The 25,912-nt window shown below is 49.7% G+C and overlaps 1 protein-coding gene across 2 annotated transcripts in view; it reads left to right on the top strand.

Annotated features, from left to right (window-relative positions):
- SGSM1 (small G protein signaling modulator 1) overlaps positions 1 to 25,912 on the top strand; it is a 43,861-nt gene that overhangs the window by 2,188 nt on the left and 15,761 nt on the right. For both annotated transcript variants that reach the window (XM_040612031.1, XM_040612026.1), the window contains exons 3-9: positions 11,323 to 11,398; positions 20,379 to 20,541; positions 21,359 to 21,511; positions 22,065 to 22,132; positions 22,678 to 22,823; positions 23,308 to 23,439; positions 24,026 to 24,150. In XM_040612031.1, the coding sequence (XP_040467965.1) occupies positions 11,323 to 11,398; positions 20,379 to 20,541; positions 21,359 to 21,511; positions 22,065 to 22,132; positions 22,678 to 22,823; positions 23,308 to 23,439; positions 24,026 to 24,150 (863 nt within the window). The remainder of the gene's footprint in view (positions 1 to 11,322; positions 11,399 to 20,378; positions 20,542 to 21,358; positions 21,512 to 22,064; positions 22,133 to 22,677; positions 22,824 to 23,307; positions 23,440 to 24,025; positions 24,151 to 25,912) is intronic.

The raw sequence follows: 25,912 nt of genomic DNA, 5'->3' as shown, positions 1-25,912 counted from the left end.
TTATTTAGCAGTCTGAAATTGGGAGCTGGTGGGGCATTCTTCTGCCTGTTGCTCCCTGCTCGATAGGCCCATTTTGTTCATGGTTTTGTCTTTTCTTCCTCTCCTAAACTGACTTCAGGTTAAGTCCAGTGCTTGTGCAGACTTCAGGGAGTAGTAGAAGGGGCTAACTGCAGAAGTCTCCCCCACTCCCCCACCCCAGAATTTTTACCTTTCACAAAACTGTGCGTTCTCATTTCATTAGACCATATCTGATGTTGCTTCAGCCATGGCTCTATGTGATCTGCTGGAGTCCTCAAGTGCAGGTGAGCTCCACTGAGACTGGGGGCAGCTATGGATCGTACTCTGGAAGCCACGCCACATCTGTCATCCTACTGGAATAACTGAACAAATAAAATATTGTGAAGATGAGGTCTGATTAGAGAAGGTAGATAAAACAATAGATCAAAATTACTGAAAGCACTGCAGTGAGCAAATGGGCTTTAATATTTGGTTGTTGCCACGGTTAATGCATTTTTATTTTTAAGAAGTCCTGCTCTGCAGTAGATTTACAAGTTGAAATGAGTTGTGCTATCACCGTCATATTCCGCCCCCTTTCCCCCCCCCACCCCCCGGTCATAGCAAAATTGACTATTTGTCAGCTGACTGCAAGGGAAGGAGTGGAAGTATGTCTTTCTGAGGAATCCTGTTTCCTGTTATGCAAGATAAGAAGCATAACCAAATCTTCCCTGATTTTTTTTTTTGTTGTTTAGAGCTATTATCAGTTGGAATGAGGCTTCTTTAAAAACCCACAGCCTGAAATATCCATGTTTAAAATGGCTTTGGATTTTCAACTAAAAATATTCTTGCAACCCATGCCTCTCCCCTTCTTTTGCACATTTCAGTTTTAATAGAGGAGAATTCTGAGGTATGTTTTTGACTGCCTCCAGGTAATTGCACTGCATAGAAAAATAGGTGGGGAAGCAGGTGTTACCCGTGAAATACAGGCTGTACTATACTGTGCCTGGAAAATGAGTTGTGTGAAAAGCTGAATGGAATAGGGGGAGTAATCAGTTGTCTTGCTTATTCTTCTGCAGAAACGTAGTTTATATTTTAACCTTCCACTCGGCAAGCAGCTTTAACTCTTTTACTCATCAACAGCTGCTGTGCCTGTATAGAACATGTTGCTGCCTGTTCTTAGAATTGTTTTAAAAAACTATTGTTGACTGACCACAGGCTGCTTGCTTGCTGATGTCCCATGATCTTCTATCGGATATAAGATTTATTTTTAATAGCTTGTATGGTTGTCACTGTGTAGCTGTTGACTAATTGCATCATCATGTATCATAGGGACAATAGTCAGTCTCTCTTCCTCCCACCCTTTAAATGATGTGCCCCCGCTATGCAGCCATATTGTCTAGTTCGTGGCTAAGTAACACAGAGTGACCGGTAAGAGCAATATTTTTGCAGCTTGAGTTTGTTTTTCTGGAGCATGTACATATGCCCATAGTTCCAAAATATCAGATTGCAGCTGTCACTGCCAGCTATTTCATTCTGGATTGGTAGAAAATTGTAAATTAATTTAATGTTATTAGGATTTGAAAAATTAATGTTGATAGCTTTAAATGTTCTCAAGGCCAATTTTTTTAAAAAAGGCCTTTGTGTAGCCATCAAAACTGTTCAGGCAAAATGAAGATGAGTATGATAAGCTGAAGGTTTGTAATGAAAGCTTCTATTTGCAGAGGGACCTTCTGACGTCTCTCAAGCACCCAGGTCAGCCTTTTTCAAACGTTCCTATATTAAAAGTAAACAGATGGCTTTAATGCAGCATTTCTCGATTGCCTGCATCAATCTCTTCTGAAAAGAGTATTACTAATCGCTGGGGACCATTTTCTCTTCTTTTGAAGATAAAAGCAGTGGTGTGCAGAAGTGCTTTCACACTCCAGAACCCCTGGCTTGATGTTTTGTACCCAGAAGAGGTTTCATGCTGCTTTCCTCCTTCCTTCATCTTCCTTCTCAGCATTCAAGGAGACGAGATCTGTATGCCAGAGGAGCCTCCTTCCTCCCCATCCAGCCTCTCCTCTCTGCTCCCAAAAGGTCATCCTCTTCTGGTATCCTGGCTGTTGCCATGGAAATACCTGGTTTTGCACAGATTTAGGACTTCAAAGCAATTTGGGGCTGGAAGTTCCACCTAGTTTCAGTGCAGGTAGTGTCAGTCTTTGCCATGTTTGCTAATTGAATCCAAACTGCTTGTCAGTGTAGCGTTTAGCACCTCAGAAAACCGCAGCTTCGTGGCATGATGGGTGCAGAACAAAGCAGGGTAAAGCTTTGAGATCAGACGTTGGAAACAGAGAAATGACTAAAGTTTTTCCTAAAATGTTTCAGTGCCTTTATTGAGCATCTTACAGCTAGTGGTACCAGCAGTGCCAACAGATGGCAGGGAAATTTGCGTTTGACAAACACAACAGGAATAGAACCAGCTATAACATGATCTTAAATTAGTGTTGTATGTATGGATTTTTGGCCAAAAGTTGATGCCCTATGAAGAAGGTCTGTTGAAAAATACTGTCAGCAAATATGCATCACTGGGATCGTTCCCATTTCTCCCAAGGTACAATGTTGCTTTATGGACCCTTCAATGTAATGCCTTTTACATTTCTTTTTCCAGCTAACTGCCCAAATATTCAGAGTTCTGCTTCCCCCTTACCCCCCCAAGGAGACTCAGCCCAGTTCCCAGCCATGAGTACACGTGGTTCCTGGGGAAGGTCTGCTGGCTGGCCTGAAAATCCCACGTGTATCACATGGATGATATCCTAGCTGCAGAAGGTGCTGTGTTTTATTTAGTAAGCGATGATGAATAATTAAATAAGACTTTTAGAAAAGCCAAAGGTCTCAGTTGGTAGGATTGAGATCAATGTTTCTGTGGCAGCAAGAATATGGAGCTGACAAATGGCTTTAAAGGCTAGTGCATGTAAAGTGCGTGGTGCCATTAGAGCTGTCCCGGTGCTGTCCTCCTGTGGTGCAAGGGGACCGTAATCTCTCTTGGTCCATTGAAATGGCTGGTGAGAGTCCTTGAAGTCTGTGTGTATAAATAGTGCATGTAGTCTGAAGCTAGCAGTATTTTAACTGACCGGAGCACAATTAATTTGAATTATTTAGTGGTCAGCTAATAAACTCTTAGGTAAGTGGCAGAGCTTGGCTGCAACTTATGATGGTGCTGGAAAAGTCTGGCACCTGCTTTTGGAAGATAAACTGTCTTGCAACGCTGAGTTTGATAATGTGAATTCTGTAAACAAGTCTGCTAAAAAAAGGATGTTGTAGCAACAAGACAGACAATAGGCAGACATTTCAAATGAGAGGATAAATCTGGTTTGTGAGAGGTATCGGACTGAGAAGTTCCACTTTAGCTTAAAAAGTGGCTTTTAGCTGCAGCGCAGGCAGTGTGATGGAAGTGCTGGTTTTTCTATCCACCCAGCACACAGAGAGCTCTGGGGGCACTGGGGCGCACAGTCCATACACAAGTAGAGGACCTGGGGTTTGTGTCCTAGAGCTGAACAGCGATTCTGCACTTGCTTTGTCTTGAACACTGAACCACCTTTAGAATCATGGAATCACAGAGTCATTTAGGTTGGAAAAGACCTTTGAGATCAAGTCCAACTGTTTGGTACAAGTCAGCCTGAGAGCCAGAGGCTGGCATTTCTGCTGGGCAGTGTGGGCTGGCTGACCGGGTGGCAAAGCCCTGCAGCATGACTGTTGGAGCTGTGGTGCAAGTGGATCACATTTGTCCTTGCAGATACAAATGTGTCTAGGGTTGTCTTAATATTGCATCTGCTTCACCAAGTGATCCTTTGGCATGTTATAATACCTGAGAAATGGTAACACTGTAGCACTGCATGGAAAGTCTTGCACGTGTATGGGAAGCTGCTTCCTCTGGAGCTTAACCAGAGCTTATTCCTGGAAAGAGATCTTGATTTGGAGAAGCAATTAAAGAAACGCTCAGATTACCGCAAGGAGTGCCCACATGGACATGTTGCACCAAAACTGACATGTAAAATGGGATTTTTAAGTGCTGGAATTAACTTCCAAACACATAATCAAAGCAGCACTTGGAGACTGCAATGAGAATGAGGAAACACCAGCTCATAAAAGAATTGGAAGAACAAACAGACAAAAGCAAGTTTAAAGCCTGTATCATCAATGTGGGAGATATTTGTTAATTTTTTGTTTGTTTAGTTTTGGGAGGTTTTTTAACATAGAAGAGCAGATTAAACAAGTTTGTGGAAAAGAAACGCATTGAGATTTAGTGAAGAGACTTCACTGACAAACAGCAGTTGTGGATCCTGAACACAGTGCTTGTTTGTGCTGGATGCTTATAGGGATGCTTTTTCCTGATTCCCTGCATATTTACTTGAGGCAAGAGTCATCTTTCTGCAGTCTTGAAAAGAGTTGGGAAGGAAGAGAGATTTTCAGGGCTACTCCTGTATCTGCTGGGGTTTTTCAGAGCTATTGCAGTGCTGCTGGTGGGCAGGCTAATTTTGTCTGGCACCATGATAGTCAGTGCTTGATTGCCCTCCTAGGCAAGGTAGATTCTGAGAGGATACAGGCAGTGCAGCTTTCTGGCTCTGGTGTTGCATCATCTCATCCCACCCAAATCCTTGGCATCCCATGCAGAGGTTGATGTTCAAAGGTAGCAGAAGACACCTCAATTTCCACTATGTTTTTTACTATGAATCATTTGTTTTCAGAACGTGGGTTACGTGAACATTCAGCAGCAGGTCTTGCTGTTTCTGACCAGACCCAATCAATAGCAGTTTCTAAAAACACTTCTGCAAAGACCAACTCAGTCACTGAAGGCATTTATCTTATTGTAGCTTTTATTTATATGAAATGACTCTCTTTGTGGGAGGTCCCACTACAAGGGCGGAAATCAGACCTGGTTCTGTTCTCCCACTGTGTCACAACACTCTCAAAACTAGCCAGCTGCAACAAGGTCTTTCACCGTCACATACCAACGTACTCTTCATGCCAGTCCCTCTGCTGCCTTCTCTTAGTCTCTCCTCATCCAGGGCATATGTTCTCTTCTCTTGCTTCTTCCTCGGCTGGTCTCTCTTCATTGACTCTCAAGCACTTAACAGAACCAGCTACAGCCGCACCTTATCTACACTGGCCAACCCGCTGCCCCTGAAGCCAGCCCACAGTTGTATATTATCAATGCTAATTAACCCAGCTTCATTCCTCTACACCACTGCTCTGGATGTACATGTTTCGGTGTCTGACTGCTTTGCCCCTTTGGAGTGGGACAAAAGAGTCTGAGCACCTGGCTGTTGGCCTCACTGCTCAGTGAGTTGTGTGTCTCCCTATCAGAGGCTGTCTTCCAGAACCCCGTCTCCGGGAGCCACGAGCAGGGTCTAGCAAACAGGCCCACGCCTGGGGGTGTCATCACAGCTGTATTGCACAGAGCTCGCTGTTCTGCAGCCCTTTTGGCAAAGTGACCAAGCTTCACCTTGAAACAGGACTGGGAAAAGGATGAAGCTGGCCACTCTGCATCTGCATTGCTAGAAATAATTTCACAGAGTTACGAGCACAGCCAAGTACATGGGAGATGCTGTGCTTCAATACAAATGCCTTAATAACCAGCGAAGGGCTTTGCAAGAAGCATGGCAGGGAAAATTGTGACTGTAAACATCACTGGATAATCTAGAGTACAGGTTGTATGGTGACTTGCCTGGAAAAATCCAGCCAGGTGAAACAGAGTTCTGAGTCAATATTGCCTCAGACTAATTAAACCCAGGGTTACTGGTTTGCTTCTGATCTCTGCAGCTTGGTGGTTATTGCAACTGCTGTAATATTTGGTTTGCTCCACCAATGTGAATGGCGGCTGGGACTGGGTACAGTTAAGAAGCACTGTTACGGGAACATTGGATTTTGAGTTGAAGTCTAACCCTGGGAATTTTGTAGCAGAGAGACACAAGCCTCCATCCCTCTTTGGGGTCTGGGGGTTCTTGGATAGGTAAGGTTTTGTTTTTGTTCTTGAAGGGGGAACAAAACGTGGTTAGTCAAACAAAATTTTAATAGCAATGTTTTGACTGTGATGGAGCGGGCCAGGCCAAGGAGAACCAAAGGGAAGGCTGAGACATCTGCGATCAGGAGCCTCGCTGCAGGTGTGGGGATGCAAGCTCAAATCGCTGGTCTGAAGTGGGTGTGCTGGGATTCCTGTTGCCCCTGGTGAATGCCATAACTCGGTTTTCTCAATGCCTGTGGCTTTTGGATCTGGCTTTGGAGGTGGGACAAGGAGGAAAAAAAAATGTTTTCCTTGTAATTCAGACGTGCACATGAAGCCAAGGACTAGCTCACTTGTTCACGAATCAGTGATTCAGATGGTAATGTCAGGACTAGCTTGTCTTCTGTTGTATTTTTGGAACTGCAATTAATGCTGTTGTGTTTGGGTGGAGACCTTGTTGTGAGGTGTCCCTGTGACCCTGCTCTCCTGGCAGGGGGTGACTTGTGCTGTGCTCACAGTTGGAGCCAGGAGGAGTGTTTTTATTGTTGTGTAATACTTTATAATATTCCTCTCGAGTTTACCTACAGCTAAATTATTAGTTGCTGTTTTAATTTCCTTTCTAATAGAAGAAGAGCAAACATCTCATTTTCCTTAGGCTGGCTCTAGATAAAGAGTGGGCAGCCTCATTTGTTGAGATTGTTCTGGCTACAATATGAGAATTAGCATTAAAATGCTGGAATGCAGCATGTTTAAAGGCTGTTCAAGTCTTCTCTATAGAGTGAGCCAAACATGGGTTAGCTGGCATTCTCCATCCCTGCAGTGTCACAAACCCGCTTCGCTTTCTGGAGAGGATCTGGGAGCACCGTGGCAGATGGCTGCTGCGGCATTTGTGATCCCAGCTGGCTGTGGAGGGGCTGGGGTCCAGGTGGAAGAGTCCTTTGGGACCTGCAGACAACAGCACAGGAGACCCATCAAGAGTTTTGGGGTTGTCTGGGCTGGAGCTGTCCTACAGATGCCAGCTGTGTCTGTTTATGGGCAAATGTAAGATTGTTTTGTTTGAAAACTCATTTTCTGTTACAAGACTGTATCCATCTGTCTAGCCCTTACCTGTTGGGGCTTTGTTTTTGTTGTTTAGCTGCTCCCGTTCTGCTCTAGCCCTTCATGCCCTTCTTGCAATCCGCTTTCCATTTCTATTTCTTCATGTATCTTTGATTTTAGTGTGATAACCTCAGTCATCAGTGCATTGTTTGTTTGTTTTTCTTTTTTTCTTTTAATGAGTAATTTTCCATTAAACTGTCTCTCTTGAAAGGTTGTTTTTTTGTGTGCCTTGAGAGTGCAGGTTGTTTGTGCTGTGTTGGCACCAAGATGCCTGGTCAGAGTTGGAGTCCCGCTGTGCTGGTTGCTCCACAGGCACTGAGTAACCAGATGGTCGCTGCCCCACAGAAGGCAGTCCTGCAGTAGCTGCGACTGCAGGCATTGCATCAGAGCAGTGAGACGATGGCTTACGTGAAAGGTGGCTGGCAAATATTTGAATATACTGCTTAAATTTGAATATGTTCCTGTTTTAATCAGAAGCTGGTAATCGTGCATTGATTCTCAAGTGTATTTTGAGCGGGGGTTAGAATATAGACAATAGCAGTGTTGCCATGAGGGTACATTTGATAGTGATGTGTTCATCATTTTCTAGTAGGTGAGTTGTCTAGTGAGACAAGTGTCTGTGAACCGCTGACAGAGGAAGCTCATCCCGGGCAGGTGAGGGCTGTGAGCCATCTGGACAAAGGCAGCCCAGCCTGCTGGGAGAGCCTAATCTTGGAACATCCCTGAAGGCTCTGAGGTGTGCATCACTGGGCCTCCCTGCCAGGGCTGCAATGAGGGTGTGATCGGTGATGGTTCTTGGACTGATTAGTGTTTCAGAAGGAGGGATCGGCATGTCTTCGTTGGACACTTGTATGTCAGGTGGAGGAAACGGAGGAGCTCTTCTTTTGGTGTGTACCTGGGCACTGGTCACTGGTGGACATGAGGTGTGTGCTGTGTCTCTACTTCGCCCCTGCAGCTGAGGCCAAGGGATATGTCTCACTATAACACAGCAAATAGAAGAGAAGGACTCCTTTCCTGTCACCGGGACTTGCTCTGTCCCCATTTCTGTTTCGCAGTGTTCCTTCTGTTGTTGAAGTTTAAAATAAAACACTGCTGGAACTGTGAAGCCCAAATGAGGATTGCAGCTGTCCCCTTTTGTGGTGCTCAGCACTTTTCAATGGTACAAGGGGCAAAACTATGTTGGGCATAGTGAGAGGAAGGGCTTGCTAACCTCACCTGCCTCACCCTGCTGGAAGGTGCCCTGATAAGGGACAGCTGCAATTTTTGGCCACTTGCCACAGTGGTGAGGTAGAAGGAGGAGCTTTCTTGCAGGTCTCTGGAAGCAGAGCCCTCTGCGCCTGGGGCATTCTTGCAGCTGGAGTCGCTGCTCCAGGCACAGAGTCGGGATGTAGGAGCTGTATTGTGCTGTGCCAAGGGCAATTTCCCAGCACTCTGAGCCACCGCCGGTCCCAAGGTCCTCACCTCACTGTCAGCTCATCTGATCTTCCAGATACAGGTGGAATCACTGCGCAAGTCCTGCTCCTCCTGGGTTCACAAGCAGGCTCTGTTAGTCACCCAGCACACTGGAGCAGAGCAGTACTGGGAGCTGACCTGATTGCTTTGACATGCAGTGAGATGCTTCTGGCTTTAGATATGACATTTTCTTAATCCATATTCGTAAAAGGATTTCCTTTATTGAGCTGTCAGCTTTGCATAATTGACCTTGATTTTATCTTGCAAAGGAGTTTAATTCCCCAAATGATGCCATTAAAGGTCTCTCATACATGCAGGGTTTGCTTGGCCAAGTCTTGACCTGTGCTTTTTTCCTCCTCTCTGTGCCTTCAGAGAGAGCATCTTGATAAGCAGAACCTCTCTTATGCGCACATCTCTGCACTGTGAACCCTTTCCCCTGCATTTTTTTAAACCAAAGAGTGAAAAGCAAGATGTTATAGAGGCACCAGAAGATGAAATCCGGTCACGCTGACAGCTCTGTATTTAAAAGGAAAACCAGTGAGGAACTGGACGTTTAAGGACCAAACATTCAGCTGGACTTTCGCTGATTTCAGCAGGATTAGGGAGGGTGACAGCAGGGGATGGAAATCACCGCCACTCTGAGCAGGGCAGGACAGGCTGGCTGTAAGAGGCACAGCACCTTGTGAGCAGAACAGCTGGGATGTGCCTGGAAAGGCTGCAGTGTTTGTACCAGGGCTGTGGAGTGATGTGGGGACAGGTGGAGGGACAGCAGATCCTGTGGTCTGATGATGAGAGCTGGCAGGGCTTAGCCGGTGAGGCTCAGCGGGCATGGTGCCGAGGAAGCAGGCTGGATTGTGCCAGAGGGCAGCTGCCAGGGCTAGGGCAGTTCATGGGGCCATCAGGCTAGGTCTGCCTCCTTCATTAATAACACCTACTTCTCTAGCACTTTCTGAGCAAGGCTCCAAATTCCTTGAGCACTAAACTCCCCATCTCATGTGCAGCACCTGTGTCCTACAGAGGTGTGGGGACAAAGGGAGATGATGTTGCTTGAGAGCTGAGGCAGCCCTCAGACCTGCTCTGTGTTCCCTGATCTGCTCTGCCTTGATCACAGGACCATACTCCCCGTCATCCAGCTTGAAGGGCATTTCATGCCAAATCCCACTCTGAAGGTCAGAGCACCCTGAGCAGTATTCTCCCAACTGGTGGACACTGGGAGAAGTCATTTCTGCTGAGAGTGCAAGTTTGCATTACTGGTGAGCAGCAGCATGTGTTTTGGTGTTCCCTTCAGTGTCCTCCTTTTGGAGGACAAGGGAGTTCAGCACATCAGCAAGGTGGCTCCCAGGAGCAGTGGGAGGCACACAGGTAGGACAACACACTTCAAACAGGAGACATTCAGCAAAGGGGGGGGGACAGCAGTTTGATGGCAGTGCTGGAAGCTCACCATCAGAAATAGGAAGTCAAGGCACTTAAAAAAATCCTCTCCTTTGATAGTGAGTCAAGTTTGTAACGTAGTTTCTGTGAAGGGTTGAATCAAAGCTTGCTCTAGCCCAGCTTTCTAGCTCCAAAACGCCAAGCAAACAGCACAGGCTGCACGGGAAGGTGGGCTGGAGAGCGGGGAGCTGGCTCAGGTCCATCTGTGGAGACTGAAGGCACGGTGGGAAGTGCTTCGTGTTGGAAGGGTGAGGATGAGCTCTGCAGGGTAATCCTGTTCAGGCTGCTCAAGCTGAGCCATGGGGAGCCAGTCTCGTAGCAGCGGTTGCAGCTGCCGGCTCTGAGGGGGTGTGTAACAGCTTTAATGCACCACAAGTTCATGAGCACTTAGGTACAGGGTGACCCTGCCCTATCTCCAAAACAGGGCTGAGGGGTCTGTATGCTATGAAAGGGATGTTCTCAGTGGGACGGAAAGAGCTGGGCATTGTCAGTGCTGACAGCAACAGGTACACAGGAAGAGCAGCAGTGCTAGGGGTACTTTGATTTCTTGCTCTGGTAGTCCCTGACTCCTCAGGCTCCTCTGACCTACTGCTGTGAATGAGCCAGGCAGTCCTGGGAGCTTCTCCGAGGCTACAGTCTGTCCTCTGCAGCCTGCTTACCTGGCAGGCCTGACCTTCCATCTTGTGTCTGCAAAAATTACACTCCTAATTTATGTGGGTTCCTATTTATGTTCTTCCCCTGATGTGCAACCTGTGTGACAGCTTCCTTTTGATTAATTGCACTGAAATGAGTGCCAGTAATGTGTCACAGACAGTAGAGGCTCAGTCAGTCAGAGGGCAGTGCTGATTGCATCGCTATGCAAATGGCATTCCTGGTCACATTTGGTGCCAGGTGATCCTTGAATTTGGCATTGACAGATGGTTGGAGTCATTTGGGACAGCAATGTCACATGACATTTGTCAAATCCTCATAAAATGAAAGAACATAACAATACTGTAAAAGCATTAAATAGGAGATTTGGTTACCCTTATTAAGATCTCTTTTATGTAAATGGTACTTGATTCCTGAAGTTAATTCTCTGCTCATAGTTTTCCTACTTTGGAGGTTCTCAACAACAAAACCACATTTATTTTTTTTTATACCTGACTTGTTGAAATAGCCAGTGGTGCTCAGCAGCCAGAGGTGCATTGATTCTCTGTGAGACCTCATGTGCTATTAGCAGCAATTAGAAAACTCAGAGAGCAGAGGAGTGTCCTTACAGACACAAAGTGAGCAGAGCATCTCGCCCACTCCTCTGCAGGTCTCCCCATTCTGCTCCATGGCTGAAATGCAGCGTTTTCTCTAACTGGGCCTCTGTTCCACAGGTGAAGCAGATCATGGAGGAGGCAGTGACAAGGAAGTTTGTGCATGAGGACAGCAGCCACATCATCTCCTTCTGTGGTGAGTCTCTGGTGGGAAGTTGACTTGAAATGGGGGCAGGAACACCCTCTTCATGTTGGGCTTTTCCCTGCCTGGCGCTGGGGCTGTGATATGTGGCTTTCCTGGGGACACACTGTGGGGTGTGCGCTGGGGCTGGAGAGGTGGTTAGTGCCAGAGGATGAGTTGTTCTGGCAGTGGTCTGAGTCCCTGAGGCCTTTGCTCTGTGCTTAAAATATAGAGATGTGTTAAAAGTAGTAGGGGTGTTGGCAGTGTATAGTCACTTAAGAAATACCAAAAATAATCTGTTATATTTAATTCCCTTGAGAACTGATTCAACAGAAAGTCTGTCAAATCCAAATATTTCCTTGCTATTATGAAACAGGAATTTATGGAAAGGAGTCTTCAGTCTGCCTGAGAGCAGGAGCAGAGAGGCTGGAGGCTGCTAAAGAATTCTAAATGGAATTTGTGGAAGATTTGCTCTGATACTATGCTGCTTTTGGGCTTGTTTTCTCACAGCTGTGCTTTTCACTTAACCTTCTTTTTTCACTTGTTTTTTTTCCACTGGTGTGACAGCTTTATAAATGTGGAAGTGTTTCAGAATGGGTCCATCAAAATCTTGGCAAAGCATTTTATAAAAACCTTCCTGAAAAAGCTGTTGGCTTTTATCTGTGGTATGTGGCAGGAGGACTTTGGGCAGGGACTGTGGAGCAGTAGAGGAGTATTTGTATCTCAAAGGTATACGGAGCAGGAGAGAGCAGCCGTGTTCTGGGTGGAACAAGTCATGAGTTTGAGGCCAGCTCTCAGCACCCCACCTGCTGTAGGGCTCAGCAGGCCAGCACATCCTGGGAGGAGCATTCAGGGCAGCCCACCAGCTCCCATGGAGCAGCATGGTTTGTGGCAGCCCAAACTGCAACCACCGTGTGATAACACACAGTGTGGCTGGCGAGCTCACTTGGCGGCGGTGCCCAGGCTTGTCTTGGCAACTGCTCTACACTGGAGAAGTTTCTGGGGGCTGCAGCAGCCCACGGAGTGGTGCTGATGGTCCAGCATGTTGGCTCCCCATCTCTCCTCTGACAGAAGAAAACATAATTTTGCCCTTTAATGAGATCACTGCTGATTGTTGGGGAGAATTTGCAATCAGGGTGGTGAAATGAGATTATTTCTATTCTTTTGACCCTTTTGTGCTGCTTTCGTCACCCATTCAAAGTGGAGAGTAGTGTCTGCCGTGGACACAGTTAATGCCAAGATAAAGCAGTTTCTTCAGCAGCTTCAGCTGTCCAGTCTGCCAGGTGCTGCCAGGGTTAGTGTTTGCAAAAGTGGGGAGACCTGGCTGGTGGACTAGGGGGTGTTTGATGAATTTCAAACCTAGGCAGAAAGCAATTAGTCTGTTCATAGCAGGGCAAACATATCAGGCTATTGGATGAGCGAGGTGGTTGTAGCCCAGGAGCCCTGGGAATGGAACAGGCCCTTTGTGCTAGGTGCTGCATGGATAAGAAAATTTCTCAGCCCCTTGGGGATGCAGGTGGGATAGAGCTGGAGCCAGATGGGGAGCTTCAAGGAAACAAAGGAACAGCGTTATTCAGGTGTGTGAACTGTGATTTTCATGCCCTGCCAGCCCTGTCAGTGTCAAGTGTTTACCCACTCACCCAGAGCTTGAGAGTGTGCTTTGGCAAGGCATCTGGTGCCCTCCATCTGCTTCTGTCTCCTCACTAGCAACTGTCTGAGAGATGGATACTGGTTTGGGGAGACACCGGTGACTGCTATGGAAGAAGAGCAAGTTCCTTGCTGTCCTCTGGCTTGGTAGTAGGCTTGCACAATGGTGGTTTTCCCAGGTGCCTTTGTTTTTGAATCTGTTCATAGCCCCTTCCCTTGGCAGTAGCCCTTCCCTACACAGAGTAGCAGTCAGCTTTGCAATGGACCGTTCTGCCAGATTCCTGCCAGACACTGTGGTTGTCCTTCCGGGTGCTGCTCTCAGGGCAGTGTGGATGAGAAAGCTGTCACTGCTGGTCACTGGCAGCACTGGGCAAATGGTGGAGGTAGTTTGCTGAAAGTGGCTTGCTGAGGGCTAGTGAACCTGTCAGGCGTCTTACCCTGTTGTGCTTACCCAATTGCATGTGTGAGATGAAGCTCATTCACCAAGATCGGCAGAATTGCCCTCTTTGGGATGCTCCCTGAATTTTGCAAGGCAAAGTTCCTACACTTGGACTCCTGATGGAAGTGGTTAGAGTTCCCTCTGCCTGCTGACTCCTGGGGCAGGATGGCTTGTCCTAGGGCGCAGCATGGGGTTTTTGGGAGGCGTGGTATGCGTGCCTGTGCCCCTGGCATGGGTAGAGGTTCCATCGGCAAGGTGGGTGCTGCCCTTTCTCCTGGCTCAGTCTGATCTCACACACTGCCTGGCCATGCGCCGCTGCCGAGGAAGCGCTGCCTCCCCTGCCGTTTAGCAGCCTGTGATGCTTGCCTGCTGCCTGCTGCGTTTCACAGATTTCTACTGAGATGACAGACAGAAGAGGCATCATCGTAGTTCTGCTGGAGGAAGCTATGCTCCCTGTCTGCCCACTCACCAATTTTGCAGCCCTGGTGCCCGTGCTATACGCCATGTGCTGGCTCTGCCCCCGGCTGCTGTGGCAGTGTCTATGGCAACAGGCAGGGTGATGCCAGGCTGCAGCGCCAGCAGCACAGAACCGGAGTCTGGGCCCAGCTCTGCCGCGCAGTGGAGGTGATGTGGGCTCCCTTGGCCTGAGCCTTCCTAACAGCCACGGCCTTCCTGTTCATCATGGTCCTGGGGCTCTGTGGAGAATTGCTGGGGGGGGATTCTGCTCTGCAGTGTGCCTGGGTGCTCCTGGGACAGATCTCAGCCACCTCCCTGTCCCTTGCTGCTGTGCAGTGGTGAACCCCTGAGACCAGGGGTTCCCAGGCCAGCAGTTGCCTCCGCAAAGCACTTAAATGGCAGAAACAAACTGTATCCCTTTCTGCAGGGCACAGAGCTGCTTTCCAAAGAGAGGCAGTGTTAGGGACGGGATGCTAGCTGTCCCCTCTAAATGGTATGGCAGAAAGGACCTTGGGAGAGACCACTGCCAGCTGCTGGGAAAGCTATCCGCTGCTTTTTTCTGTGCCTTGCTGTTTGCTGCCACGTGTCCTCCCCAGGTGACAGCTAGCCAGCCCTGTGGTCCCTGCTTAAAGCCCAGCATAGCTGCAAGGGGAAGCGTTGCTCCTGCAAATGAAGGGGCCTGGGCAAGGGCAGCCAGGCTCTGCTGCTGTGGGTGTCTGCTCAGCATTGCTACTGCCAGGGATTTGAGACAGGGATGTGGATGGACCTCGCAGGGTCCCTGGCCAAGCAAGTTTCTTTAAAGGGCAAAGGAAGAAACTCCCCTGTTGTCCTGTGGCTCAGCCCTGGGACTGAAGCTGCCAGGGAACCTCTTCGCTGCTCTGCTCCAAAACCACGAGCCCTGGCTTCCAGGTAAGGGGGTGGCAGCCTGTGCCTGCTCGGAGCCTGGTCTGCTTGCTGTGCCTGTTGCTCTCAGCAGGGGTGTTTGCCAAGTGACAGTCAGCTGTGCTTCCAGCATGCCAGGCTGGGGCCATGTGTCTGCTGCTGAGCAAACGCTGCAGGCAGTGTGTGGAGGGGGAGCAGCTCTCCTCAATTTACAAATAGCTGAAGGGCAGCTTGCTAATTTGGAGGCTGGGAAGAAAATGACAGAAGTGATGACAACTAGCTTTTGAAGAAGTTGCTCCAAGAAGGCTCGTGCAGCACTGTTGCCTCTGAGTAAGACTAGCATCCACAGACAGAGGCACAAAAAAGAAGGAGAATGGAGCTGCGAGGTCTCCTTTTCTGCTCTGAAGAGCAAAGAAGCTGCCTTCTTCCTTTTCTCCTGGGCCCTTGCATAATAGACACGCCGGTGCTGGTTTCAGGCCTATGTGCCTTTGTACAGTGCTGACCAAATGGCATCGAAAGAGCAGAACAGACTTCAAGGTGTGACTCATTCTCTGCTTTTCTGTGCAGCACGAGGCTTCACAGCCTGCAATTATTTATAGGCTCCTGTGACATGGACCTGAGGCATCCAGGCACGAAGGGTTCATTGGATCCTTCTGGCTTCTTAATGATGCTGCTGCACTTTCACTGGCTTCTGGTGTTGCCTTCTGGTCTGTCTGCTGTTGCTTTCTCATTTGAATAGTATGCGCACCTTCCTCTGTTGTGGCTCTCTGTGAGACAGGTGAGCTTATAGAGCTTATAAATAACCTCTTTCCCTGACAAGCGGAGTGTGCTGCAAGCCTGGCTCTGGCTGGGCAGAGCTGCCCTTTTCTCTGGGGAGATCCACTCACAAGAGCCTTCCTTGTCAAGCCCTCCTCGCCCTCTGCGTAGCCAGTGTACCGCAAACCCCCTCTGATGAAACCAGTGGTCTGGCAGGAAAAGGCAGCTGCCCCCGGCTGCCCTGCTTTGCCTGTAAGGGAAGGGTTTGAAGCAGACAAACGCGAGTTGGCATCTGTCACGTTACGCTGCCCTGGGAGGCTGATGGAGAGCCGGCGGCAGGGCTGGGGGCCTGCGTGAGCTGAGGGGTTTGTTGTCCACATCAGTGCTGAGACTGCTTTCATGCTCAACCCCTGAGTGGTTTGAATCATGCCAGGCCAGAGAGCTCTCAAGATCTTGGAAATACCTTTAGTCTTTTGCCAAGAAACAGAACTCCTACCTTACCTGGGTGTAGCTGCACAAAGCCCCTGTACCACGCTGTAGATCATATCCTTGGGGATGGAGGGAATCTCTTCACAGTGTCTGTTTGCAGTGGTGACAGTAAGTTAGTTATGAACTGGGCTCAAAAATTCATAAGGTTAAAAAAGAAACTGCCGTTACCCTTGCATGTAGTGTGGACAAGGCACTCTTAGCACGCTCAAGCCTCCGAGCCCTTGGGAGGGCACAGGGAGAGTTTTTCCTGTGGAGGCTGCACATTTGTGTGTAGTTTTGCCTGCAGGACTTGTGTTTTAGAGACGTCCAGGCTACAGCATTGACGGATGCTGATGCCCATTCTGTCATGCTGAAGCGCGCTGGGAGGCTTTTCAGCAGTCCGGGTGTTCTCCCGCATGCTGCTCACTGGTTGGCAGGGAGGTGCGATGCACTGGCCGTGACATGAGCAGCATGATGTGCTGCTCTCCTGCAAGACCATGAGTGCTCTCGCTTATGTGCTGGAAATTCAGAATGGAACTGATGGCACACTGAGCATCTGGTGCCCAGCAGAAGTTGCCTTTGTGTGACGGCTGCAGGGAGGCAGCCCTGGCTGCTGGTCCACCGTGGTGCTGTGAGCTGCAGCTGCCCCTCAGCTGTGCTGCTTTGCACAGCCCTGTGCTTGCTGGGGTGGGCTGTTGTCTCCTGGCTTGGTACTGTAAGGCACCCTGGGGGCTGGCAGGGGCAGAGATGCATTTTGATGGGCAGCAGAGTCAGGGACACCTCGTCTGCCTGCCCCAGGCTTGCTTGCATGGCTTTTCTCTCTGGTATACGAGGGTGGGTGTGAGGCACAGAGGGGCTTTTTGGGCTCATTGCCTTGCTGGCCTCTTGTCACCACACGCAGCTGTCAGGTAACTGGGCCCTGATAAGTTACTGCTTGGCAGCATAATTGATTTGACAGCTGCAAATGCCACAGATCCAGCATTGCTCTTGCGCTGTGTCCGGCAGCTCTGGCACCAAGCTGCACCGGGTGAGCACTGGAGCCCAGCCAGGCTGGCACTCACTGTGGAGGCTGAGGTCACCTCCGAAGAGCTGGAGATGGCTGCTTGAGACCAGAGAAATCCCCAAAAAATACAAATTGGAGGAGGGGGTGATGGTGCCCTGCCAATGCTGGCAACAGACTTCAGGGGCTGAAGTCCAGCTCCATCAGTAGAGAGCTAATGTTGGCAGCGTGGTGCCATGGAGAGCTCACCCTTGGCTTGGTCTTGGTGGAGAGGGGAGGGGGGACTTCTCCCCAGATTTGGAAGGTGCTGCTGTGGTTTCTAGTTCAGCTCTATGTCAGTATAACCTTACATTCCAAAAAACAAAACTGTGGGTTTTTTGCTTGCAATTCCACTTCAGCTGGCTCCTGACCTCACTTGGCTGGGGCCGACTCCACTGTGGGGGGCTAGCAGTGGAGACCTGCCGGAGCTTTCCATGGCTGGGCACTCTGAAACGGGCATGGCTGGGTGCAGCCTCAGGCAGATAGGTTTGTTTGTGTCTGTCGCTTTTATGTTAGTCTTGAAGCATGGAAGAAATGAATGAAGCGATGTGGGGTGGGGTGATTTAAGTGTGTGTGAGGGAGGGGTGGGTCTTCTTGCATTTGGTCCCAAAGCCATGAAGCAGTCTGGTCTTATTTTGCAGCTGCAGATAATCCTCTGGGACGGGTAGGAAGACCCATCCACGCATGGGCTCTGCTGTTTGCAGCATGTCTGGGCTTCAGGAGGGTTTGTGCAGGGCTTTGTGTAAAAACTACCTATCTATCCAGTGGCTCTGAATGGCTGGTATTGGGTGAGCAGGACTGGGCTCACCCAAATGTGTTGCTTTTCTGCTGTTAGCACAGGACATGTCTCACAGCACCTCAGATGCTGCATGCCCACCGTGTCTGCTCGGCGGTGAACTCAGGCATGGCACTAAGCAGGGCAGAGATAATGAGAGCTTCTCTCAGTCCTGGGAGCTGATGTTGATGGGTCTGCATGAAATGTCTTTTTAAATGTCTCCATAGAGTTGTTCAGCTGTAGGAAAAAATGCCTTTCCAGGCAAGAGGCAAATCAGCATCTGCTGGGCTGCCGCAGGGAAGGCTCACCGTGGCTGGCTCTGCAGCATTGGGTGGTTGGGGAAGGCGGGGTGCTGGTGCACCAGAAAGCTTGTTGTCAGACCCGGATCAATAGCCTGCAGAACCGTGGGTCCGTGTAATTTTCCAGTGCTTTGATGAGCCTGTTTAATAAGTCTGTGTTTGACGCTAGACATCCATCCTGAGCCCTCCCAGGGGATTCTGGCAAACAGATTGCCGGTGGAGCCTGTGCGTGTGTGTATCTTTCTGTGGAGTCATTGCCATCTCCCGCTGCCAGCAGAGCCATCTCCCCGCTCACTGCGTGCCCAGGCAGGGAGCCTGGCAGGAGAGGGCAGGAGGCCAGCGCGTTCTGGGCACTCGCTCTGGTCCCGTGAGTGCCTGGTGCTGCCTTTCGGCAGGGCCCAGTGCAGGGAGTTAGGTGAAGCTTTGCACGGGGACTTAACTGCCAAATACCAGCTGCAAGGAGCCAACTGAGTCACCACCAGGCTGGAAGGGTCTCTGAAGCCAGACTGAGCTGCTGGCATTGCCTGTGGTTTATTGCCAGGTTCTCTATTGCCTTTAGGTTTTTCAGGAAAAGGTTGCGTGAACACAGATTTTTTTTATTATTTTTTTTTGTGAAAAAATTGCCTCATTTCATCTGCTGCTTTAGAAGTCCTCAGTGTGCCTGTCTCTTGCTCCCAAGCTTTCTCCTTCTCGCTTGGACCATCCCAGCACAGGGGGCCAGGAGGTGAAATCTATTCCAGCTGCACCCATCGCTCAGACTGGGCCAAAGGGAAAACTTCAGGGAGTTGTTTGGTTTCTCTACAATCTGCAAGAAACCTGTGAGGAGAATGTCAGCCTGTTTGTCTGCCTAGCAAAGCAATTATCCTACCTGGAGAAGAGGCGACGTGCTTGCTTGTTAGCTGTTGCATGTCTGATGAGGACATTTTCCTCAGGCCAGGCGGGGATGTTCTCTGCCCTAAAATACAATCTGAGAAGTTTTACCTCCCATCCTTCCATCTAGCCCAATGATTAGTGATGGTGGCCGGACTGATGAGCACGCTGGAGAGAGACTGACTTGTGCGCTGAGCTTGCGGAGGGACCCCAAGTCCTGAACTGATGGCAGTGCCCTGCAAAAGCCTGCTCTCTGTCCCAGGCTTGGCTGTGGTGGCTGCTGGCCCCGTAGATGGTCTGGTCACCTGAAATGGTTTCAAACCTGTTTAGCCAGGGGACCACAGCATCACTGTGCGGTGTACAGCCACACTTAGCTTCGTGCTGTTAAACCACAGATTAAACTCCCACAGGCTTAACCTGAGTGACTCTGTATGAGTGGGCTCTTGGCAGCTCCTGATCCATGTGATTAGTGTCACACCATGAACCGGTTGCTACTGTGCTGGGAAAATCACCTCTCTGATAACAGCCATCATGCCGGCACAGACCTGGAAGCAGGATGCAACCTCCGTGCATGCTGAGAGTTTCCAGCATTAGCATCAATTTACTTGCATTCAGGATATCGTGTAGCAGAGCTGTATCCTGGCATTTTCAGAACAAAGGACTGGAAGCACAGTGGGCCCAGTCCTTTCTCCCGCTCTGTTTTTATGAATGAGCAAAGTGCCCTGAGAAATCCTAATCCAGGCTGCGAGCTTGGCACGTCAGTGCAGACCGCTCACTGTTGGTGGCACAGAGGTACCACCTCTGCGGTTCGAAAGCTGCGTGTTCCCATTTCACTGCCAGTCTAGTAAGGTCTCTTTAGGCTGCCAGTTGGTCAGCTAAGCGAGTGCAAGACAAGTTAGTCTGCCTGACTAGTCCCTCTCAGGTGATTTTGGGGAGACTGTGGATCTACTTCAGCAGGCACAAGTTGACTCTCTTTTGCAGTACTTGCGTCTTGGCACACCCATGGTTCATGTTTACTTCCATCGAGCTAGTCATTTGGTTCGGATGAGCTGAACTTCTAATAAGCTTCACCAACCTCAGTCTTTCTTCTGTTTTGCGAAACTAAAATTGTACCTCTATATAGTCAGCAGATCTGATGACTGTGCGGGCAGCAAAGCTGTACCGCTGTCTGCTGTTTTGGGTCAAAAGACATCTAGGTTCCCTGATCTCTTGTCTGCTTAGGTGGAAGTAGAACATGGCGCTGGTTTCCTCTTGGGAGACATTTCTCCTGTGGAGTAAGGTCATGGATGCAGCAGGAGACCGGCTGTTGTGACGTGAGCTCCGAGTTCTCCTGCCGCTTCAGTAACGACTTTGCTCTGTTGCAGCTGCGGTGGAAGCCTGTGTCTTATACGGCTTGAAGCGGAGGGCAGCAGGATTCCTGCGCAGCAACAAGATAGCAGCTCTGTTTATGAAGGTGGGAAAGAGCTTTCCTCTGGCAGAGGAGCTTTGCAAGAAAGTGCAAGACCTGGAGCAGCTCATTGAGAATGCGTAAGGCACTAGCATTGCTGTTATTCCACAGGTCACTTGTGTTTTGGTGTGGGTGTGTAGTTCGAGTTTGGCTGTGGATCGCGATGTCCAGCTTGAGCTTCTACAGGGGGAATTAATTGCTCTTCCAGTGGAGCAGGGTCCTGTCCTGGGCTTTTGGTGTGTTGACCGACTGGTTTCTTTTATAGGAGACCATGGGTTGCAGTTTAAGCTAGGTTGGACAAGTTCTTACTTCCTCTGCCCCTTGTCTCATGCTTCAGGGACAGCCAAGCGTGTTTGCTCCCAAGCTGTCACAGTTTATGAGCCAGGGCACTAAGCCAACTGGAACCAAATTTGGTCTGCCTCAGTGTGCAGGGCTTGAACCTGCAGTAATTCAAGTTCTGTCTGAGTGGCTTACTCATCCTTGGGCAGGAACCAGGGCAATGGATCGAGCATCTACCTGGGGGCAGGAATCTTTATGCTGTCCTAAGATAAGCTGCGTTGCTTGTGAACTGCTGTCCTCAGGCACCAGTGGAAAAGGTGTGTGGGCTGGAGGACTCTGCTGAGGCAGAGGGTTGTTCTAGGGTGCCTTTACAGTGGGAAACTGATTCGGAGAAGTCAGTTTTGAAATGCGGATGTGCGCCTTGTGGAGCAGGGGGTGGAACAGATGAAGGGAGCCGTCTCCAGAGCCCTGTCCCCGTGTACTTCCCTGTGCATCCCCCAGCCACCACCACTGAAACCCTGACCTCGTGCCCCACAAAGTGCTGTGAGTGCCCTGGGCTCCTGCGGTGCTCAGCAATGAGCCAGTGATGATGTTATTTTTGCCTTGTACTTCTAAAAGACGAAATCAAGTCCAGAGCATCCCAGAGAATGCGCGCAAGATGCCGAAGCTGCCCAACCTGTCTCCTCAAGCCATCAAGCACCTCTGGATCCGCACAGCCCTCTTTGAAAAGGTCTTGGATAAAATCGTGCATTACTTGGTAGAAAACAGCAGGTGAGTGCTGGCACAGGCCAACCCTTTGCCTGTCCTAACTTGCTACCAGCATCTGCCCCTCCTGAAGGTGCTGGAGGTGTTGCTGGCTGAGCTGCATCCAGGTGGGCCAGAGAAAGCCCTGGATGGCACAGGCCAGTTGTGCTGCTTTGTGCCCATCACGGGGACTGTGATTGATACCCTGCTGCTGGTGGCCCCTGTACAAAACAGGCCCTCTAAAACAAAGAGAGGCCACTCTTGCTCTGCTGATGGGTTGTCAGGGTTGATGCTCTGCTGGGTTGTCAGGGACTGCATTGCCCTCGTCTTCTGGAAACTGCATGCTGAGGTGTCCTGTCCTGGGGATGTTTTGTTAGGAGATGGTGATGCTTCCGATGTGCTGCAGGAGGGCATCTATTCCCCAGGAATTTTACAGCTAGCAGAAACAGCCTGTTAAGGGCTTTTTGCCTTCTTACCATCAAGAAGTGATACAGAAAGAGCAGGGCATTACAGTGATTTAAAACCACTGTCCCAGGGGGTTGACATGCTACAGCATTCTGCTGTCTTTCATTTCTTCTAGTAAGTACTATGAGAAAGAAGCTCTCCTGATGGATCCTGTGGATGGGCCAATTCTTGCATCTTTATTGGGTAACACTGTCCTCTTACCCTACTTTGATATTTGATAGCTTGCTTTGCAAACCTGTGTTCCCAGTTCTGTGATCTGGGATGATAAATGCAGTTATTTTCCAGTAAGAACTTCAGAAAACTTCATAGCCCTGGACAGGTAGCACTTAAAAAGATCACATGATGTGCTGCTGCTGAGCAATGCACAGAGATGGAGAGTTTCATGGCTGAGCTTGGAGATTTCCTTTTCTTGCACAGGCTTCATTAATACTGACGGGCATAAACCAGGCCAGGCTCTGGGAAGCAGTGTGGTGCTGCAACGCAGGGCTCTGCATGCATGTGGCCGGTCAGGCAGTGGGTTATCTGCTCACTGCCAGGGCTGGCTGACCCCTCTGGATTCTTCGCTGCTGTTATACAGTGCAGCAGTGGGTGCTGAGCCTGGTGCCTGCTGCCTGCTGTCCTGCCATCCCTGCTCTGAGATGCTGAGCTCTGCAGATCTGAGAGGTGACCACAGTCATCGGAACAACAGCGATGACCTCCTTATGTTTGTGACTTTCTTCTCGGCACAGTGGGGCCCTGTGCGCTGGAGTACACAAAGATGAAGACCGCTGACCACTTCTGGACAGATCCCTCCGCTGACGAGCTGGTTCAGAGGCACCGGATCCACAGCTCGCACTGTCGCCAGGACTCACCCACCAAGCGCCCGGCGCTCTGCGTGAGTCGGGGGGGGGGGCAGCCCTGCGGTGCTCCTCCTGCAGCACACAGGCAGCGCTCGCTCGGAGGCTCTGTTTGTTTGAAAAGGGCTGTGAAAGCCCTCTGATGAGGGAAGGCAGAAGAGTGTAGTTACTTGAAGTCTTCAGCCAGGAGTGCTGGGAACTTAGGCTGTGGGGACTGCAGGCATGCTGGACTGACGTGGCACTGCGTCATGTGGTCTCTGCCCTTTGAGAGCAACATGTATGGATGAAAAGCCAAGGCAGCTGAAGTCTGCTTTGTTTATTGCAAACAAAGCACACTCCTGGGGCTTCTCTAAGTGCAGAATCGAGCTTGGCCTGAGCCAGGAATCCTCTTAGAGGACACAGAGGGAAAGATTTCTAGTAGTGACTCTTTTAAGTGGAGGAGGGAATGAGCTTCCCAGAGAAGCTTTTTGAAAGCAAGAGCTGTCTGTGCTCACCTCATATTTGTAGGTGGATCTCTTCCAGATTCAGAAAAGGCATTCGAGTGGCAGTATGGATGACCGGCCATCACTGTCTGCCAGGGACTACGTGGAATCGCTGCACCAGAACTCCCGAGCCACGCTCCTCTATGGCAAGAACAATGTCCTGGTGCAGCCAGTAAGTACCTACTGGGGTACCTGGGCTTTAAAATACTGCTCTGCTCCCCACCAGGTAAATCTATACCATATTTCCCTTTGATGGAGAAAAGCACAGGCTCATTTTTAATCTGGGAAGGCAGTGACTGGACTTTGGTCGTTGAGGTGTTGGTGATACAGATCCTCCCAGTGGAATGGAAGAGCTCAGCTTCTGAGTAGAAACAGGCTGCTCTCCCTGCCCACTCTTAACCAGAGGCCACAAAACACATCTTCCTTTCCCTTCTTGCTTGTTACAGTCAAATAATGAAGTGCAAACTGCTTAGGTGGAGTTGTTAAGTTAGCCTCAGCTGGACAGCTGCTCTCGGCCCTCTTCCAAGCTGGTGAAGTGTCCTCTTGTCTCTGCTGGGAGGTTTTGCAGGGCCCCTGAGGGTTTCTCACTGTTGGTGGGTGGTGGGCTCAGGGGTAGCAGGCAGGGCTGTGTTATGGTCCAGTACTGTGCTTTGGGGGCATGGCTCAGCCTCGGGTAGCCTGAGGTGGCACTTCATGCTTCTGGTGTCTTCTTGCCTACTCTCCCCAGCTCACTCTCTCCCTGCGTTTCTCTTATCAAGCGAGATGACATGGAGGCAATCCCCGGATACCTGTCCCTTCACCAGACTGCCGACATCATGGCACTGAAGTGGACGCCCAACCAGCTGATGAACGGCTCTGTGGGGGATCTGGACTATGAGAAGAGGTGAGGCAAATGTTCCCCAGGTTCAGAGTTTGGATCTGGTGTCCAAGGCCATCGGTGAGTTTTCCCACTTACTGCAGAGCAACAGTCATCCTTGGGTCTGTAACGGGGGAAGGGACAGGGAAGGAGGCCTGAGGTGGTGGGAGAGGTGGGCTGCAGGAGATAGTGTGAGATGCATTGCTGTTGCCCATCTCTGCTGGGAAGTGTTCAGCAGGGGAACTGCAGTGGTGCTTGTTCTGAAAGATGCAAAGTGGCTCAATTTATTGCCCTCAGGGTTTTCTCAGGAGAATGCCCTCTCTATATACTACACAGTGCTTTCAGGTTTATCATCGTTACTTTAATCTGGAGAATTGAGGAGCTTATTAACAGAGGAAGAGTACCTGCAGAGAGAGGGAGCATGAGCAGTTCCTGGATCATACCTCGGTAACAGAGTGCTTGCCATTCTGTGGTGCTGTTTTGGTCCAGTCTGCAGCTGATCCTACATACAGGTATTCAGGAGTCCCTTGGATTTAACGAAGTCCCTGGAGCTTGTTTGTCCAGGAGGCCTGAAATCTGCTTAATTTGCTTGGCAGTGTGTATCACCATACCCTTTTGCCTGGGATTACCTTATGGACTGCTGGCATTTCTTTTGATAGCTGAATTCCTTTTAGCAAACTACAGAATCATGCCAGGTCCTGATTTGCCGGAGAAATGAAACAAAGCAAACAAAATCCCTTTACGCCAGCAAATGCTCCAGGAAAGCTGGGGCGTTTAGGACACTGATCCTTTGACCTAGGGTAAAGATCTTCAGCAAAAGTTGTCCTCAGTTTTATTTATTCTCAATTGTAGTTTTGGGGGTTTTGTTTACCTGTGTTCTTCTCATCTCCCCTTTCTTTGTGGCCCCTGAGCCATTCAGTTATGCCTGGTACCCTTCCCCTAAAATGCTATTTTAATATCTATGTTACTTTTCTGGGTTCTTGACTTGGGCATCAGCCTAAGCTCTAAAGCTTCCCAGTGTCAAGATGTGACCAAGGAAGAGAGGAGTCAGATGACGAAGTCAGTATGAATCTGCAAGGAGTGACTTACGCGCCCCTTCCCATCCTTATCTGCCTTCATGAACCATTTTATAATGCCTTTATTTTTAAGTGCTGTTTTTGTGAAGTGGCACAAAATGCTGCTCAGACTCTGGAAATTTGCTTTGTTACAAAGTAGGATGTTATTAAATGCTGATACCCTCAGAGAGCAGTGCTTTTGTTAGGCTCTCTGCAGAAACAAAACCGTGCGTGAGGCCACATGTCTCCTGGAGACATCCTCTTCCCTGGCTTCCTCCTGTCATCTCTCTGGCCCTCTGCCCTGCCTGATGAACAGCAGCTCTCTAGCATTTTCTAGATTTGTTCAGCACCTCGAGGTGCTTGTGCTGAGGCAGTGCAGTTCTCGAACAGAAGCAACGCAGACCAAATCTATTTTCATCTTTGAAAAGAACCCACAAACTGCAAGGGTTTGTTTCCCCATCTGCTGGGGACAGGAGCTCAGCCCAGCAGCAGCCCAGGCTTGGGCTGCACTGCGTATTCCCTTGGGGCTCCAGGGCTGCTCCTGCCAGGTTCGCGGGGTTCTCCCAGGTCTACATCGGGGCAGGGAGCCCTTTCTGGGGTGCCCAGAGGAGAGTGCTCAGCTCTGCAGGGCTCCACATCCCTCCCTGCCATTGCCAGGATCTGTGGGCACGCTGTCTGTGTCTGGGAACAGTGTGAGGGCAGAGGAATGGGCCCAGGGCAAGGTGGGACTGGAC

Source organism: Falco naumanni, chromosome 1, assembly GCF_017639655.2.
Source record: "Falco naumanni isolate bFalNau1 chromosome 1, bFalNau1.pat, whole genome shotgun sequence".
In the NCBI taxonomy this organism is placed as follows: Eukaryota; Metazoa; Chordata; class Aves; order Falconiformes; family Falconidae; genus Falco; species Falco naumanni.
Note: the sequence above shows the minus strand (reverse complement) of the source record. Positions and strands in the feature narration are given on the sequence as shown.